Consider the following 14,178-nt stretch of genomic DNA (forward strand, 5'->3'; position numbering starts at 1 on the left):
TCAAGGCGCTATATAACCTGACATACTGTTAGCCTTCTTAATGACTTCTGAACACTGTCTGGAAGCTGATAGCTTAGAGTCCACTACGACTCCTAAATCCTTCTCATAAGGTGGATTCTCGATTTTATGACCACCCATTGTGAATTCAAACCTCACATTTTTACTTCCTATGTGTAATTCTTTACATTTACTGACATTAAATTTCATCGTCCACAAATCTGCCCAAGCCTGTCTGCTGTCGAAGTCCTTCTGTGATGATATAATGGATTCCAAATTATCTGCTAATCCACCTATCTTGGTATCATCTGGAAACTTAACCAGCTTGTTCCTTATATTCCTGTCTAAATCATTTATAGATACTGTATTAAAAATAGCAGCAGCCCCAGCACTGCCCCCAGCTGGTCACCACTCTTAACATCACCCAATTCTAATGAGGTCCCTCACACCATCACTCTCTGCTTCCGGTGTCTGAGCTAATTCTGCACCCACCACACCCTGAACTCTCACTTCTTTTAGTTTGATGCCCACCTTCTCATGTGGCACCTCATCAAATGCTTTCTGAAAGTCCACATCAATCATCTCATCTGCTCCTCTCTGGTCGTATCCTTTTGTTTCCTCCTCATAGAATCCCAGTCTGTTAGTAAAACACGACCTCCCTCTTCTGACCCCATGCTGACTGTCCTGTCCTTGCCAGGTGTTACTCAATCTTCTCCTTAATAATTCCTTCCATTAATTTTCCTGTGATGCCCGTTAATCTTACTGGCCTGTAGTTCCTTGGCTCTGCCCTGTCACCCTTTTTATATAATGGGATGATATTTTCCATTTTCCATTCCTTCAGAATCTCCCCAGTGCTCAGTGACGTCCTATAAACATGTGTCACGGGTTTCTATCTGCACTCGCTAGCCTCCTTAAGAACTCGAGGGTCCATATTATCAGGTCCTGGTGATTGGTTTGATTTCAGCAGGTTGTATGTTGAGGGTCTTACTCAAGGGCCCAACAGAGTAGAGTCACTTCTGGTGCTTATGGGATTCAAACCAGTAACCTCCCGAGCCTCAGAGCCACCACTCCGTCGTTCATAGAAACCCCTAAAACCATAAGCAGTCTCAAGCAGGGACTTTCAATGTCATACCACATCATTTCACATCACATCACGTTTGAAGCCCAATTCAGAGTTACGAGGGGGGTCGCTCTGTCCCAGCAGTAATCCCGAACAGGCCACCAGTCCATCTTAAGGTCCACTCCTACGCACCTATACGTGCTCAGTGTCCAGTCACCAGTTAAACAGGCCCACCAGTCTTTGGGTTGTGGAAGGAGACCCACGAATACACGGGGAGTGTTTCCACGATCCAGACGGACAACAACCAGGACGTCAGATCGGCTGACTGCTATCACTGGTCCACTAAACTGAACTGTCGGGACTTCAAGGGAGAAATGAACTCAAAATCGGTGGCAAGGAGACTTGATGTAAACGTTTGATTCATTATACTTGGAAGGAACTCGTGAAAATGTGTCAGAAGTTAGTCGTGTTTGACGTACGTAACATGGCAGTTGGGACAGTACATGCTGAGGTGCACTGGTGACCGATGGGGACATGAATCACAGTCAGAGCCCTTGATGATGTCATCAAGCCAAGTGGCTTTATTGTCACGACGTCCATACAGCGTATTGCAGCACACAGTGAGTGGTGTGAAATAACAGGACTGCAGTGCGACCAGACAAGTGCAAGACGAGTCGAGGACCACACAGTGCTGTACTGTAAGAAATACTCGATTAGTAAAGAAGAGGATAATGAATAGACTGGCCAAAGGGCAGCGTTACGTCCGCAGCTGAGGGACGCTCACCTTCAGAGGTGATGTATGCATTCAAATGAATGACAGTATTATTACCCCTGGGACCTGGGAAGTGCGTTTCGGGGTTGCGTAGTTAAGCTGGCGTCATTTCCAGGCCTTCGCTGATGGTGTGGAATCCAAGGAGACTGATCCGACTGTTTGTTCTTCTTGTATTTGTAGGATTCTGTCATTACATCCTCCCAGCAGACAAATTCCCACGTGGATTCAAGTTTGACACGGATGACGTCAACTTCCCCATCACCGACCTGTGCTTTGTAGGCCTGATGTCTATGATTGATCCGCCGAGAGCGGCGGTGCCCGATGCCGTCGGGAAGTGTCGGAGTGCCGGGATCAAGGTGCCTTCTTCACATTGGTGTCTCTAGTTCTAGTCATCCGTCCTCTGTCTGGACGGTGATGTTCCACCTCACGTACAACTGCAAGCACATTTTGTAGCTCGATTTCTATAGCGGTAACCATTAGAATCTCATCTAATGGGGCCTTGTGTTTGCTCCGCAGGTGATCATGGTGACAGGCGATCATCCAATCACAGCTAAAGCCATTGCTAAAGGGGTGGGGATCATCTCAGAGGGCAACGAGACCGTGGAAGACATCGCCGCCCGCCTGAATATCCCGCTGAGTCAAGTCAACCCAAGGTGAGACGCTCGAGGATCATTTTAAGCCAATCCGTGTCCTAGTAATAGTTCAATTCTCTACTTTTATTATTTATCGTTTTGTCATCGCATTTCTATTTGCTTGATTTTTTATTTCAATTCATTGATATGAGCGTCGATGACCTGAACAATCTGACCAGTGATGGTCCACTCAGCGCCACACTGGGAGCTTCTTAGTCCCAGAAGTGTTGATGGTCATAGGCCGAGGTGAGCCGGGCAAACGAGGACACACACACACACACACACACACACACACACACACACACACACACACATGCAGCAAGGGCTAGGTGACAAAAGGTGTCTAGATAGATAGATAGATAGATAGATAGATAGATAGATAGATAGATAGATAGATAGATAGATAGATAGATAGATAGATAGATAGATAGATACTTTATTAATCCCAAGGGGAAATTCACATACTCCAGCAGCACCTTACTGATACAAAAAACAATATTAAATACTGATAACAATGTAGGTAAAAACAGACAATAACTTTGTATAATGTTAACGTTTACCCCCCATGGGTGGAACTGAAGAGTGGCATAGTGTGATGGAGGAATGATCTCCTCAGTGTGTCAGTGGAGCAGGATGGTGACAGCAGTCTGTCGCTGAAGCTGCTCCTCTGTCTGGAGATGATCCTGTTCAGTGGATGCAGTGGATTCTCCATAATTGACAGGAGTCTGCTCAGCGCCCGTCGCTCTGCCACAGATGTCAAACTGTCCAGCTCCATGCCAACAACAGAGCCTGCCATAGAGATGTTAGAACTGTCTAGTGCTTTTATTAAAATCAATCCCAGAAAACAACGGTGATCAAATACACACAGTGCATCCAATTATTCCATAAATAAATCTCTCTATTATAAAAACAAATCCTGCGACGAGACGTGATCTTTTGAAGAGAGACAGAGACACTTTCACGTCCCGCGAGACGGTCAGGTCACGTCGTACTTATAACCTTTGGACACAAGTCCAGTGAGACGGTGACTTTTGCACGTTACCCCCTACTTACTTTACAACCGTTTTCAAACGAGACCGCAGTCATCTAACCTCTCAGCTGTTGGAATGCTTTTGGCAGTGTGGCAGGCGGCTGGCCATCATACCCAGCTGGGACACCTGGAAGGACTGGGAGAGCAACCATACCTCCCCCGAACTACCAGAGGGCAGCCGCACTGGTTAGTATGGGGGCCACGGGAACCGAGCTTAGAATACTCAACCCTATTGGGGGCCATGGCCACCACCAGGGGGGCGCCCAAAGGATCTTAGAGCCCTGGTGAGGAGGAAGTGCTGGCAGGAGGAATTCCAGGGTGCTCGTGTGGCACTTCTGCCACACCAGGAAGTGCAGCCGGAAGTTCGTCAGAGGCACTTGGATCACGTCTGGGTGGAGATTAAAGGGGGCCGCCTTCCTACGATCAGAGAACCAGAGTCGGGTGGAAGAAGGCAACACTCGGGAGTGAGGAGGACCATTGAGAGGCCAAGGAGTGAAGTGTGTTTGGTGCTGGAGCACAGTGTGTGTGCGGGACTTGGACTTTGGGGACCTCGTTAATAAAACATATGTGTGCCGACGTCCGTCTCTTTGCGTCCGAGATGTCTTCTCACAGCAGACACACTTCCTGTGCTCTCAGCTCTTAAAAATGTCAGACGTTCATGATGACACGTCAACGGCTAGGCGAAGAAGAAAGAGCAGCACGTCGAAAAGAGACCCCAAAAGCGTTGGAGAGAACAAAGCAAGCAAAAATAATCCATCCATCCATCCATTTTCCAAACCCACTGAATCCGAACACGGGGTCACGGGAGGTCTGCTGGAGCCAATCCCAGCCAACACAGGGCGCAAGGCAGGAACCAATCCCGGGCAGGGTGCCAACCCACCGCAGCCAAGTAATCCAATACAATCCAATAAAATAATCCATGTCCAGTGGGGTCAAAACTTTTAAAACTCCCATAAGCTCAGGTGCATCCTTCTGAAAATGACGGCAAACGGGAACCCGCAGACAGTGGAGATGTCCTACTGATAAGCAGGGCCAACCTTCTGATCCAGGCTTGGGACCCTACTGCCATCTAAGGCCCTGGCAGGGCACCACGCCGAGCCTCCCTTCTGCAGCCCCCCACTGCCACTCCTCGGCCTTACGCGGGAGTCCATCTTGAGCAACGGGTCACTCCAGCTACCTAAAGTCACTCGGCCAGAGTGACGCTCTTCAGCCCAAATGAGCGTCACCTCTACGCTCCTCCTCGGGGGGCTGTCTGTCTCTTCTCCTCTCCTCTGCACTCTGGTGTCTGCCGCCTCTTTCATTTTCTCCTTTCAACCTCTGCCTCCATTGCTTTTCTTCTTTCTTTTCCTTTTTGTCTGTCCCTCCCAGCCATGTGGGCTCCTCTTATACCCACTGATTAGGGTTAGATGTGACCCTCCAACCACTCCAAGGCGCGAATGCGAGATCTGACTGCTTTTGCACCTGAGTACGCGATCAGCCTGGCACCACGATCTGTGCCAACTCTGAGCCTGCCCGCTCTTGGGACGTCAATCATTTATTTAAGACGCCACGGACCACTTACCACACCGCCTCATTCCCTCCACCATCCAACAGGCGTGGCGCCGGTATAATGAACGGGAAGGCCTATGCCCGCCCACTTTTCTTATTGGCTCACCCTGTTTTGTTGAAAATTCACTCCTACCACATGCCTGCATTTGCATACAGATCTCCTTTGATGACAATATCTATTAATTATAAACTTACACAACAAACTCACCTGTGCTAATGGTAGTTTAACTCTTAAAATATTTGGCAGAGCATATTGTAAGAGAGAAGAGACAACAACGATAAAGAGTCGGGGTAGCAGCCTGAATTACAAAGCAAAACAAAATTAACTGCGCAGACGTCTTTTCAGACGCGAGTTCAGGATAGAACTGAACAAAGATGGCGGAGCGTCCGGTTTTCAGTCCTTCTGGCAGGAAGGGGCGTGTCCAGGTGATGTCACCGGTGTTATAGCCATCAATCATCCAGTCTGCAAGAGGGAGAAAGAAACGCAGACATTAGGACACAGCGCCACCCCCTGGAGTGGCAGTAGAAGTGCAGGCCTAGAGCCTTTCAGCTGCACGCCTGTGACAGTACGTACGATTAGCAACTGGATGGCGCACATCTACAAAACAAGATTTCTAACATAAGAATTACCAATCACAGACACTCAAAACAAGTTAATGACTGAATTTACTAGTTGAACGATGACTGGACCAGAAAGTCCTGATGATATCCCATCATCCTGATCCTTTTTAAAGGTGGTCAACTCCATGCCTCAGCGGTTCGTTTCATTCCCACCAACTCTTTGTGTAAAGAAGAGCTTCCCAAACGCACTTCCCCATCATTCCCACTGATGTCCTCCAGTATCTGATTCACCAGTAGGCTGAATCAGTCGATGCTTTTGTGGATTTTGAAGACCTCTATGAGGTCCCCGTGCTGTCTCCTCCACTCAAGATTGAGCGAGTTTCATTCTCTACGTCTGTCACAGCAGGACTTGTCCTTAAGTCCTCTGCTCTGCACACCGTACTCCAGATGCAGAGTATCATCCACTGCTCCAAACAAATGAAGGGAACACTTCAATCATGACAGTCCAAACACCAAGTCACTGAAGCTTCAGGGATATCAGTCTGTCCAGTTAGTTGGCACAAGTGATTGGGAATCAACGTCACCTGCTTTGGTGCCAATGAGAGTGACAACAGGTGACCTGGAGAGGCAACAGCAAGCTACCCCCTAGAAAGAGAACGGTGGCCACAGACAGTTGCTCTCTCCTTATCCTTCCTAACCGATTCTTCTCTAGCTTTTGTGTTTTGCTGGTGTCCTTGTCGCTATTGGTGGCATGAGAACAGTACCCGCACTTGCGCAGGTAGTTCAGCTCCTCCAGGATGGCACATCCATATATGATGTCACAAGAAGGTTTGCTGGGTCTCCCAGCACAGTCTCGAGAGTATGGAGGAGATACCACAGGGGTCTCCAACTCCAGTCCTCCAGAGCTACTGTGGCTGCTGGTTTTCATTCTCACCCTTTTCTTAATTAGTGTTGCTGCTAATTAACTTTTTGCCTTAATTTTAATTGATGCACAACTCCGGCTCCCCTTAATGATTTCTTATTTCCTTAATTAGCAGCCAAACAATAATGAGACACAAAATGAGCCAAAACCACTGGTGTCCATCATACAATATCTGAAAATAAAGAAAGGCGAAGGCCTCCTCAGTAATGTTGATCTGCTCAGGTCCACAAAACATTCTGACAGCCAGCGCTCTTAGAAAACAAAATCAACCGTTTAGGAAACGTGTGCCATGGCAGAAGGAGCGAGCGCCACAGAATTAAATAGCGGGTTTCATTAGCAACGAGAATTGGCTTCAAATTAAGAAACTGAATGGAGTGAAGTTGGTTAGAGTTTGAGGTCCTAGCTTAGTTGGTCATCTGTTGGCTCACTCAATTCACATCAAATTTATGTTTAGGTGTCCGCTTAAGGAAAAAAGAATCAATTCAGCGGTTGGCGTCTCAAGAAACATCAATTAAAATAAAGGGAAATAGTCAATTAGCAGCAAAAAACTGGTCACTAATTAAGAACACAGTTAGAATGAAAACCTGCACCCACAGCTGCTCTCCAGGACTGGAGTTGGAGACCCCTAAGATACCAGGACATGGACAATTTCATGAGGAGAGCCGGACAGGGCCATAGAAGGGAATCAGCCTGGCAGCACAACTGGCATCTGCTCATTTGTGCGAGGAGGAGCACCACTGGCGGCCTACTGGTGTGTGTGTCTCTGACCAGACTGTCACAAACAGACACCATGAGGGTGGCATGAGGGCCCGACATGAGACCTGTGCTCACAGCCTATCACTGTAGAGCTTGATTGGCATTCACCAGAGAATACCACACTGGCACCTTGTTCTCTTCACAGATGACAGCAGGTTCACCCTGAGCACATGTGACAGACATGACGGACTCTGGAGACGTCGGTGGTGAACGTTATGCAGCCAGGAACATCATCCAGCATGACCAGTTTGGTGGTGGTCTGGGGTGGCATATCCTCGGGGGGGTCACACAGACCTCCACCCGCTAGGCTACAGTACCCTGACTGCTGTTAGGCAGTGGGATGAAATCCTCAGAGCCGTTGTCAGACTTTACGCTGCTGCACTGGGCCCTGAGAAGACAATGCTGGACCTCATGTGACCAGAGTGTGTAGGGAGTTCCTGGATGACAAAGCCATTGATGCCATTGACTGTCCCTCATGTTCCTCAGACCCGAATCCAATTGAGAACCTCCAGGACGTTACGTGTCTGGGCATCCGATGCCACCAAGTATCACCACCGAGTGTCCAGGAGCTCACTGGGGCCCTGATCAGGTCCTGGAGGAGATCAATCAGTAAGAGAATTGTAAAATTATTATCAACCTGTACTGTGTCATTAAACGAGATTTCATCGAGCCTTAAGAGTTCGCTTCACTGTTAATGTAATGACACGCTGTACACTCGGCTGATAATAGTATTCCACTTCTCTCTCTCTCTTACTGTGACGTTCTTTTGTCAGTGAGCGTAGATTTGAATATTTCTGATGGTTAAAACAACAGAGGAGATCAATCAGGACACCATCCACCATCTCACCAGGAGCAGAGGGGGTCCATACAGGCACGTGGGGGGCCGCACACACCACTGAGTCACATCAGGAGTCGCCGTCACCCAAGTTGGATCAGCTTGGATTCCAGTTTTTGGCTTTGATTTTCGGTGAGATGTTGAATGAGCCCCTCGATGGGTCGGTGATTTTGGTTTCCATTTTGTTCTCAATGAATTGCACAGTAAAGATCTTCCACTTGAAAGTTTCTTTCATCGAGATCCAATGATCTTTAAGAGCCATGTAAATAAGCCTCTTGACTCTTGATGTTCTACAGTTTTCATGACCTAACCTAACATTATATTTGTCTTCTGGGTTACTCCTGCATTTTTGCTCAGACAATGTGAATGTTGTGCCCACTTACAGTGAGCCCCTTCGCTGGTCTCTTCCTGCAGCTCTCTAGCTCAGTGTCGCCCATCTTGTATTTATAATTGACATTCTGTTGCCCCCGTGTAGCATTTTGCACTTTTCTATACTGAACTCCATTTTCAGGTTCCCCCCCCCCCAGCCCCCACGGGTTTTGAAGCTTCTCCAAGTCTTCTTGGGTTCTTTTTGCGGCCTCTCTCAGTGTTCACTAATGATATCGGCCTCAATGGCATTAATATACACTGCTCAAAAAAATGAAAGGAACCCATTATAATCCGAGTATGGCATCAAGTCAGTGACACTCCTGGGCTATCGATCTGGTCAGTGAAGTAGCAGAGGGGCTTGTTCATCAGTTTCAGCTGCTTTGGTGCACTAGGGGGGCAACAATGAGACGACCCCCAAAACAAGAATGAATGGTTTAACAGCTGGAGGGAGGCCACTGACATTGTTCCCTCCTCTTCTGTTTTGTCACTCATTTTGCATTTGGCTATGGTCAGTGTCACTACTGGTATCATGAGGCCATACCTGGACCCTACAGAGGTGGCACAGGTAGTCCAACTTCTCCAGAATGGCACATCAATACGTGGCATTGCCAGAAGGTTTGCTGTGTCTCCCAGCACAGTCTCAAGGGCATGGAGGAGATTCCAGGAGACAGACAGGCAGTTACTCCAGGAGAGCTGGACAGGGACCCTCGTAGAAGGTCCTTAACCCATCAGCAGGACCCATTGGTATCTGCTCCTTTGAGCAAGGAGGAACAGGATGAGCACTGGCAGAGCCTACAAAATGACCTCCAGCAGGCAGACAGAACACAGGTGTGAATGTCTCTGAGCAAACAACCAGAAACAGACTTCATGAGGGTGGCCTGAGGGCCTGACGTCCTCTAGTGGGCACCATGGAACTTGATTGGCATTTGCCATAGAATACCAGAATTGGCGCCCTGTGCTTTACACAGATGAGAGCAGGTTCACCCTTAGCACATGTGATAGACATGAAAGGGTCTGGAGAAGCTGTGGAGAACATTATGCTGCCTGTAACATTGTCAGCATGAGCAGATTCATGGTTGGTCAGTGATGGTCTGGGGAGGTATATCCATGAAGGGACGCACAGACCTCTACAGGCTAGACAACGGTGGGCACCTTGACTGCCATTAGGTATCGGGATGAAATCCTTGGCCCCGTTGTCAGACCTTATGCTGGTTCCTCCTGGTGCCTGGCCTCATGTGGTGCGAGGATGAAGGAATTGATACCATTGACTAACCACCCTGCTCACTCGCCTGACCTCAATCCAATAGAACACCTCTGGGTGGGAAATTATGTTTGGGTCCATCTAACACCTCAGATTGTCCAGGACCTCAGTGATGACCTGGTCCAGATCTGGCAGGAGATCCCCCAGGACACCATCCGTTGTCTCTTTAGGACATTGTCAGGCATGGTGGTGGTGGGGGGGGGGGGGGGCATACAAACTACTGAGTCTGATTTGGAGTTGCTGCAATGAAATTTCGGCCAAATGGACTCACCTGCCTGTCCCATCATTTTTTACCTTTGATTTTCAGGGTGTCCCTCTGTCAGTTGATCCTTTTCATTTCCATCCTTTGGTTCCTCACACATCACCATACCAGTCCATTGCAGTAGAGATGCCAGCATTCCCATTGAGATCTCATGTGTTTTCAAAGTGGTCCTTTAATGTTTTTGACCAGTTTTAACAGTAACGGACCGAGGGCGGACCCCCAGGGAGGCCACTGATGGTTCATCTTCTCTGTCCTCTTTGATTCCTGCTAGTCAGTGGACCTAAAACCTCACATCTGCCAGCTCAGTCCTCCCTCTCATCTCAGTATGGAATCCCACGCTGGTCTCGTCACTCGCCCGACCTCCGATTGTGGGCTGCAGCTCTGGGCTCTCATGGAGTCTTCTCAACATAAACTCTGTGTCTGTCTGTCATCAGGGACGCCAAAGCCTGCGTGATCCATGGTTCAGACCTGAAGGACATGAGCACCGAGTACCTGGACGACATCCTGCGTAACCACACCGAGATCGTCTTCGCCCGCACGTCACCCCAACAGAAGCTCATCATCGTTGAAGGCTGCCAGAGGCAGGTGAGTTGGTGGTCTTGTATCCCGAGTTCTTTTGATTCAGCTAAATAAAATCTGAATGTAACCCTCCAGCCTCATTCACTGAGCTCATTGTTTGTGGGCAGTGCCAAGGCCATCGTGTCATGGCTTAGTTAACGGCTTTAGAAAAATGGGGAAGAAAAGAGACGTGTGAGTGTGTGTGTGTGTGTGTGTGTGTGTGAGTGTGAGTGTGAGTGTGTAATTGTAGTATGACGCCCCCTTCTGGCTGCGTATGCCCACTGTACCCGTGTCTGCTTTAACTCACACCCCTTTGTTGCTTATTCTGCAGTTTCACAGATACTTGGGTGTTACAGGGTGAGTCCAAATGAAGTCCCCCATTTCTCAAGGTCATTGTTTGAGGTATGGGCAGCCGGGTGGGTTGGGGTGGTTGGGGGGGTCCTTTGATAGGCGATCCCTTGTAGTTTTCAGTCGGCCACACGTCTTGGTCCGGTGTGCACACCGCTGCTTTTGTTGTCAAAGCATTCTTCAAAAACAACAAATCCATCATCACCACGCAACGTGCCTTCCAAACGCACTTCAGCGTTCCTCCTTACGGTGACATCCCAAATTGGAAAACAATTCTAAACGTAGACAGACGGGTCCAACATTGAACAGGAAATCTGTACCAACAAACGCCTGAAAACATTCAAGCTGTAAGGGCGTCCATTTTGCAGTCTGCTAGACGTTCAGCACACTTCTGCCTTTCGCACGAGGATCTTAATTTCAATCCATACACCAATGGTGGCAGTGCAGGAACTCACTGAGAGAGACCGGGAGGGCCGTAGAGTGTTGAGCGCCAACATTCAGCAAACCGTTCATCGAGATGCCATCATCATGTGACGTCAGCCAAGAGGCACCTTTCCATTTGAATGGTGGTGTACATAAGCAAAACTTTGGCTATTGGGCAGAAACCAACCCTGGTGAACTTCATCAGAGACCCCCGCACAGTGAGCACATGGGTTACAGTTTGGGGCGCCATTGCAGAATTTGTAGGAGGAGGGGGGAGCAACGGTCACCGTCACTTGAAATGCTAGAGAACTGGAAGAAACGGATGTGCTGGACGCCTGGTGTCAGCAGCTCACACGAACGGCGTGGAGATCCATGCACGTTATGTGAGAAGCTGGGCAGGTGGCCTTCATGTTCGCCTGATCTCGCCGACCTCAAAACCTTGAAGCCCCCCCAGGACGCTATTCACCATGAAATCACCAAATGAGTCATGTGAGCGTTCAGAAATCGTCTCAAAGAGCGCATCGCTAATGACGGCTGCCACCTTAACAACATCATTTTTCAAGCACAGTTCTTGTGTCGTGATGACTTTTATTTGATCTCGTAGCGTTTTTGTAGAATAAACGTTTGAAATGTGGTCCTTCTTTTTGGCTCACCCTGTGTTGGTTTTCCTCGTTTTGCTTTTGTAGAATTTGTCCTCTTTTTAGATGTGTGTCCATTTTTCAAGCTGTCGTTCACACAGGCGGGTGGGACACCGGAGTGGCGTCAGTCCTGGTGGGATTGTCACCTGCACAGAGCGCACAGGAATTATTACTTTTCATGTCCAAATGTGTTTGTTCTTTTTTAGCATTCGTTGGTTTGGTGCCCTGCCCGGGGTTTGTTTCCTGCCTTGCGCCCTGTGTTGGCTGGGATTGGCTCCAGCAGACCCCCTGTGACCCTGTAGTTAGCATATGGCAGGTTGGATGATGGATGGATGGTTTGGGGTCTGCAGCTACTCAGCCCCTGAACTGTTGATATAAGTGTGGAATACTTGGCTGACTCAGGTCCAAATCAGATAGGATTAGTTTAAAACCAGGAGGTGGGATGACGTGATTATTACCAGGAGACCTCTGAGGAGACCAAGAGGGATGAGGGGATGAACAACTGAACCGGAGTCAGACCCTCACTGTATCCAAACGCCAGTACGTGACACGGTGGGCAGTCGTCCATAGTGAAGTCCACACACAATCAGCCACGACATTCAAGCCACCTGCCAGGTCCCCCTCATGCTGACCCATCAAGTCATGGACTCCACATGACCTCTGAAGGTGTTCGGTGGTCTTTGCACTGAGATGTTAGCAGCAGATCCTTTAAGTCGTGCAAGTTGTGATGTGGGACCTCCATGGATCAGACTTGGTTTTTCCCAGGACATCCCACGGACATTCGGATCGGAGGAGTTTGGAGACCAAGTCATCACCTTCCACTCTTTGTCACGCTCCTCAAATCATTCCTGAGCAATTCTTTCAGGGTGGCAGGGCGCGTCATCCTGCTGAAAGAGGCCACTGCCATTAGGGAATAGGGCTGTCATGATGGGCTGTACGTAGTCTGCACCAGTTTTTAGGTGGGTGGTTCAAAATAATATCCACACACATGCCAGGACCCAAGGTTTCCTAGCAGAAGGTGGTCCAGAGTGTCACCCTGACTTCCTTCCATCCTGCTGCCATCTCTTTTCCAGGTAAACGACACACACACACCCAACCGTCCATGAGATCTACAAGAAGTGATTCATCCGACCAGGCCACCTTCTTCCATTGCTACGTGGTCCAGTTCTGATGCTCACTGGCCATTTGTAGGCACTTTTGGTGGTAGACAGGCCTCCACATGGACACACTGACTGGTTTGAGGCTATGCAGCAAGCTGTGATGCCCTGTGTGTCCTGGCGTCTTTCTTTCATGGCCAGCATGAAGTTCTTCAGCCATCTGTGCTCCTGTAGCTCTTCTGTGGATTCGACCCACATGGACTAGCCTTCACTCCCCACACATATCGGTGACCCTTGGCCGTCCATGATCCTGCTGCTGGTTCACCACTTTTAGCAGTCTACTGGCACCAACCCCCAACCGATCCCCCTGTCCCTAACACGACCTTCTTGCCATGTTGGATATGCCATGACCTGGTCATCTGGCCTTGTCAGAATCGTTCAGATCCGTACGCTTGTCCATTTCTCCTTCTTCCATCTCATCACTATATAAGCCACCCCCGGGCAGGTGCCACTCTGACGAGATCATCCATGCTACCCACAGTTTGAAAGTGGCGGCTCACCTTTTTACACTGAAGATGAACGTCACTACGAGGGTCCCAACAGATTCCTTTCCAAAGTTCCACTGCTCCAAAATTTATTTGAAAGTAAATGTACAGAGAGACCTAAAGATGAAAACAGATGAGGTGGCGTTTCATTGAAGCAAGTTTTTCAGTAAATCCACATGGGCATCCATGTGGGCAGCTTCAGAGCTCCATTCTGTAGAAGACATGACTTGCACTAAATGGACAGCCATTCTTGATGTTTCGGATCGCAGCCGACAGCCAGTGGCTATTTTGAATAAAACTCGAAGCACATTCTCCCCAACCATTCCATCAATTATTTCTGTGATCTTCTTCTCCTCAGGGCGCCATTGTGGCTGTGACAGGCGATGGTGTTAACGATTCTCCGGCCTTGAAGAAGGCCGACATCGGGGTGGCCATGGGCATCGCTGGATCAGATGTTTCCAAGCAGGCTGCCGACATGATCCTGCTGGATGACAACTTTGCCTCCATTGTGACTGGAGTGGAGGAGGGTAAGTGCCGGAAAGTCTTTATGGATTCCACGCCAAA

General features: G+C 48.8%; 1 protein-coding gene across 1 annotated transcript in view; it reads left to right on the plus strand.

Moving 5' to 3' along the window:
• The window catches only part of atp1a2a (ATPase Na+/K+ transporting subunit alpha 2a), a 119,686-nt gene that overhangs the window by 74,329 nt on the left and 31,179 nt on the right, over window positions 1–14,178 (plus strand). Inside the window, exons 13-16 of the mRNA XM_051923604.1 lie at window positions 2,010–2,185; window positions 2,346–2,482; window positions 10,440–10,590; window positions 13,973–14,141. Coding sequence (XP_051779564.1) covers window positions 2,010–2,185; window positions 2,346–2,482; window positions 10,440–10,590; window positions 13,973–14,141 — 633 coding nt within the window. The remainder of the gene's footprint in view (window positions 1–2,009; window positions 2,186–2,345; window positions 2,483–10,439; window positions 10,591–13,972; window positions 14,142–14,178) is intronic.

This window comes from Erpetoichthys calabaricus, chromosome 2 (genome assembly GCF_900747795.2).
Source record: "Erpetoichthys calabaricus chromosome 2, fErpCal1.3, whole genome shotgun sequence".
In the NCBI taxonomy this organism is placed as follows: Eukaryota; Metazoa; Chordata; class Cladistia; order Polypteriformes; family Polypteridae; genus Erpetoichthys; species Erpetoichthys calabaricus.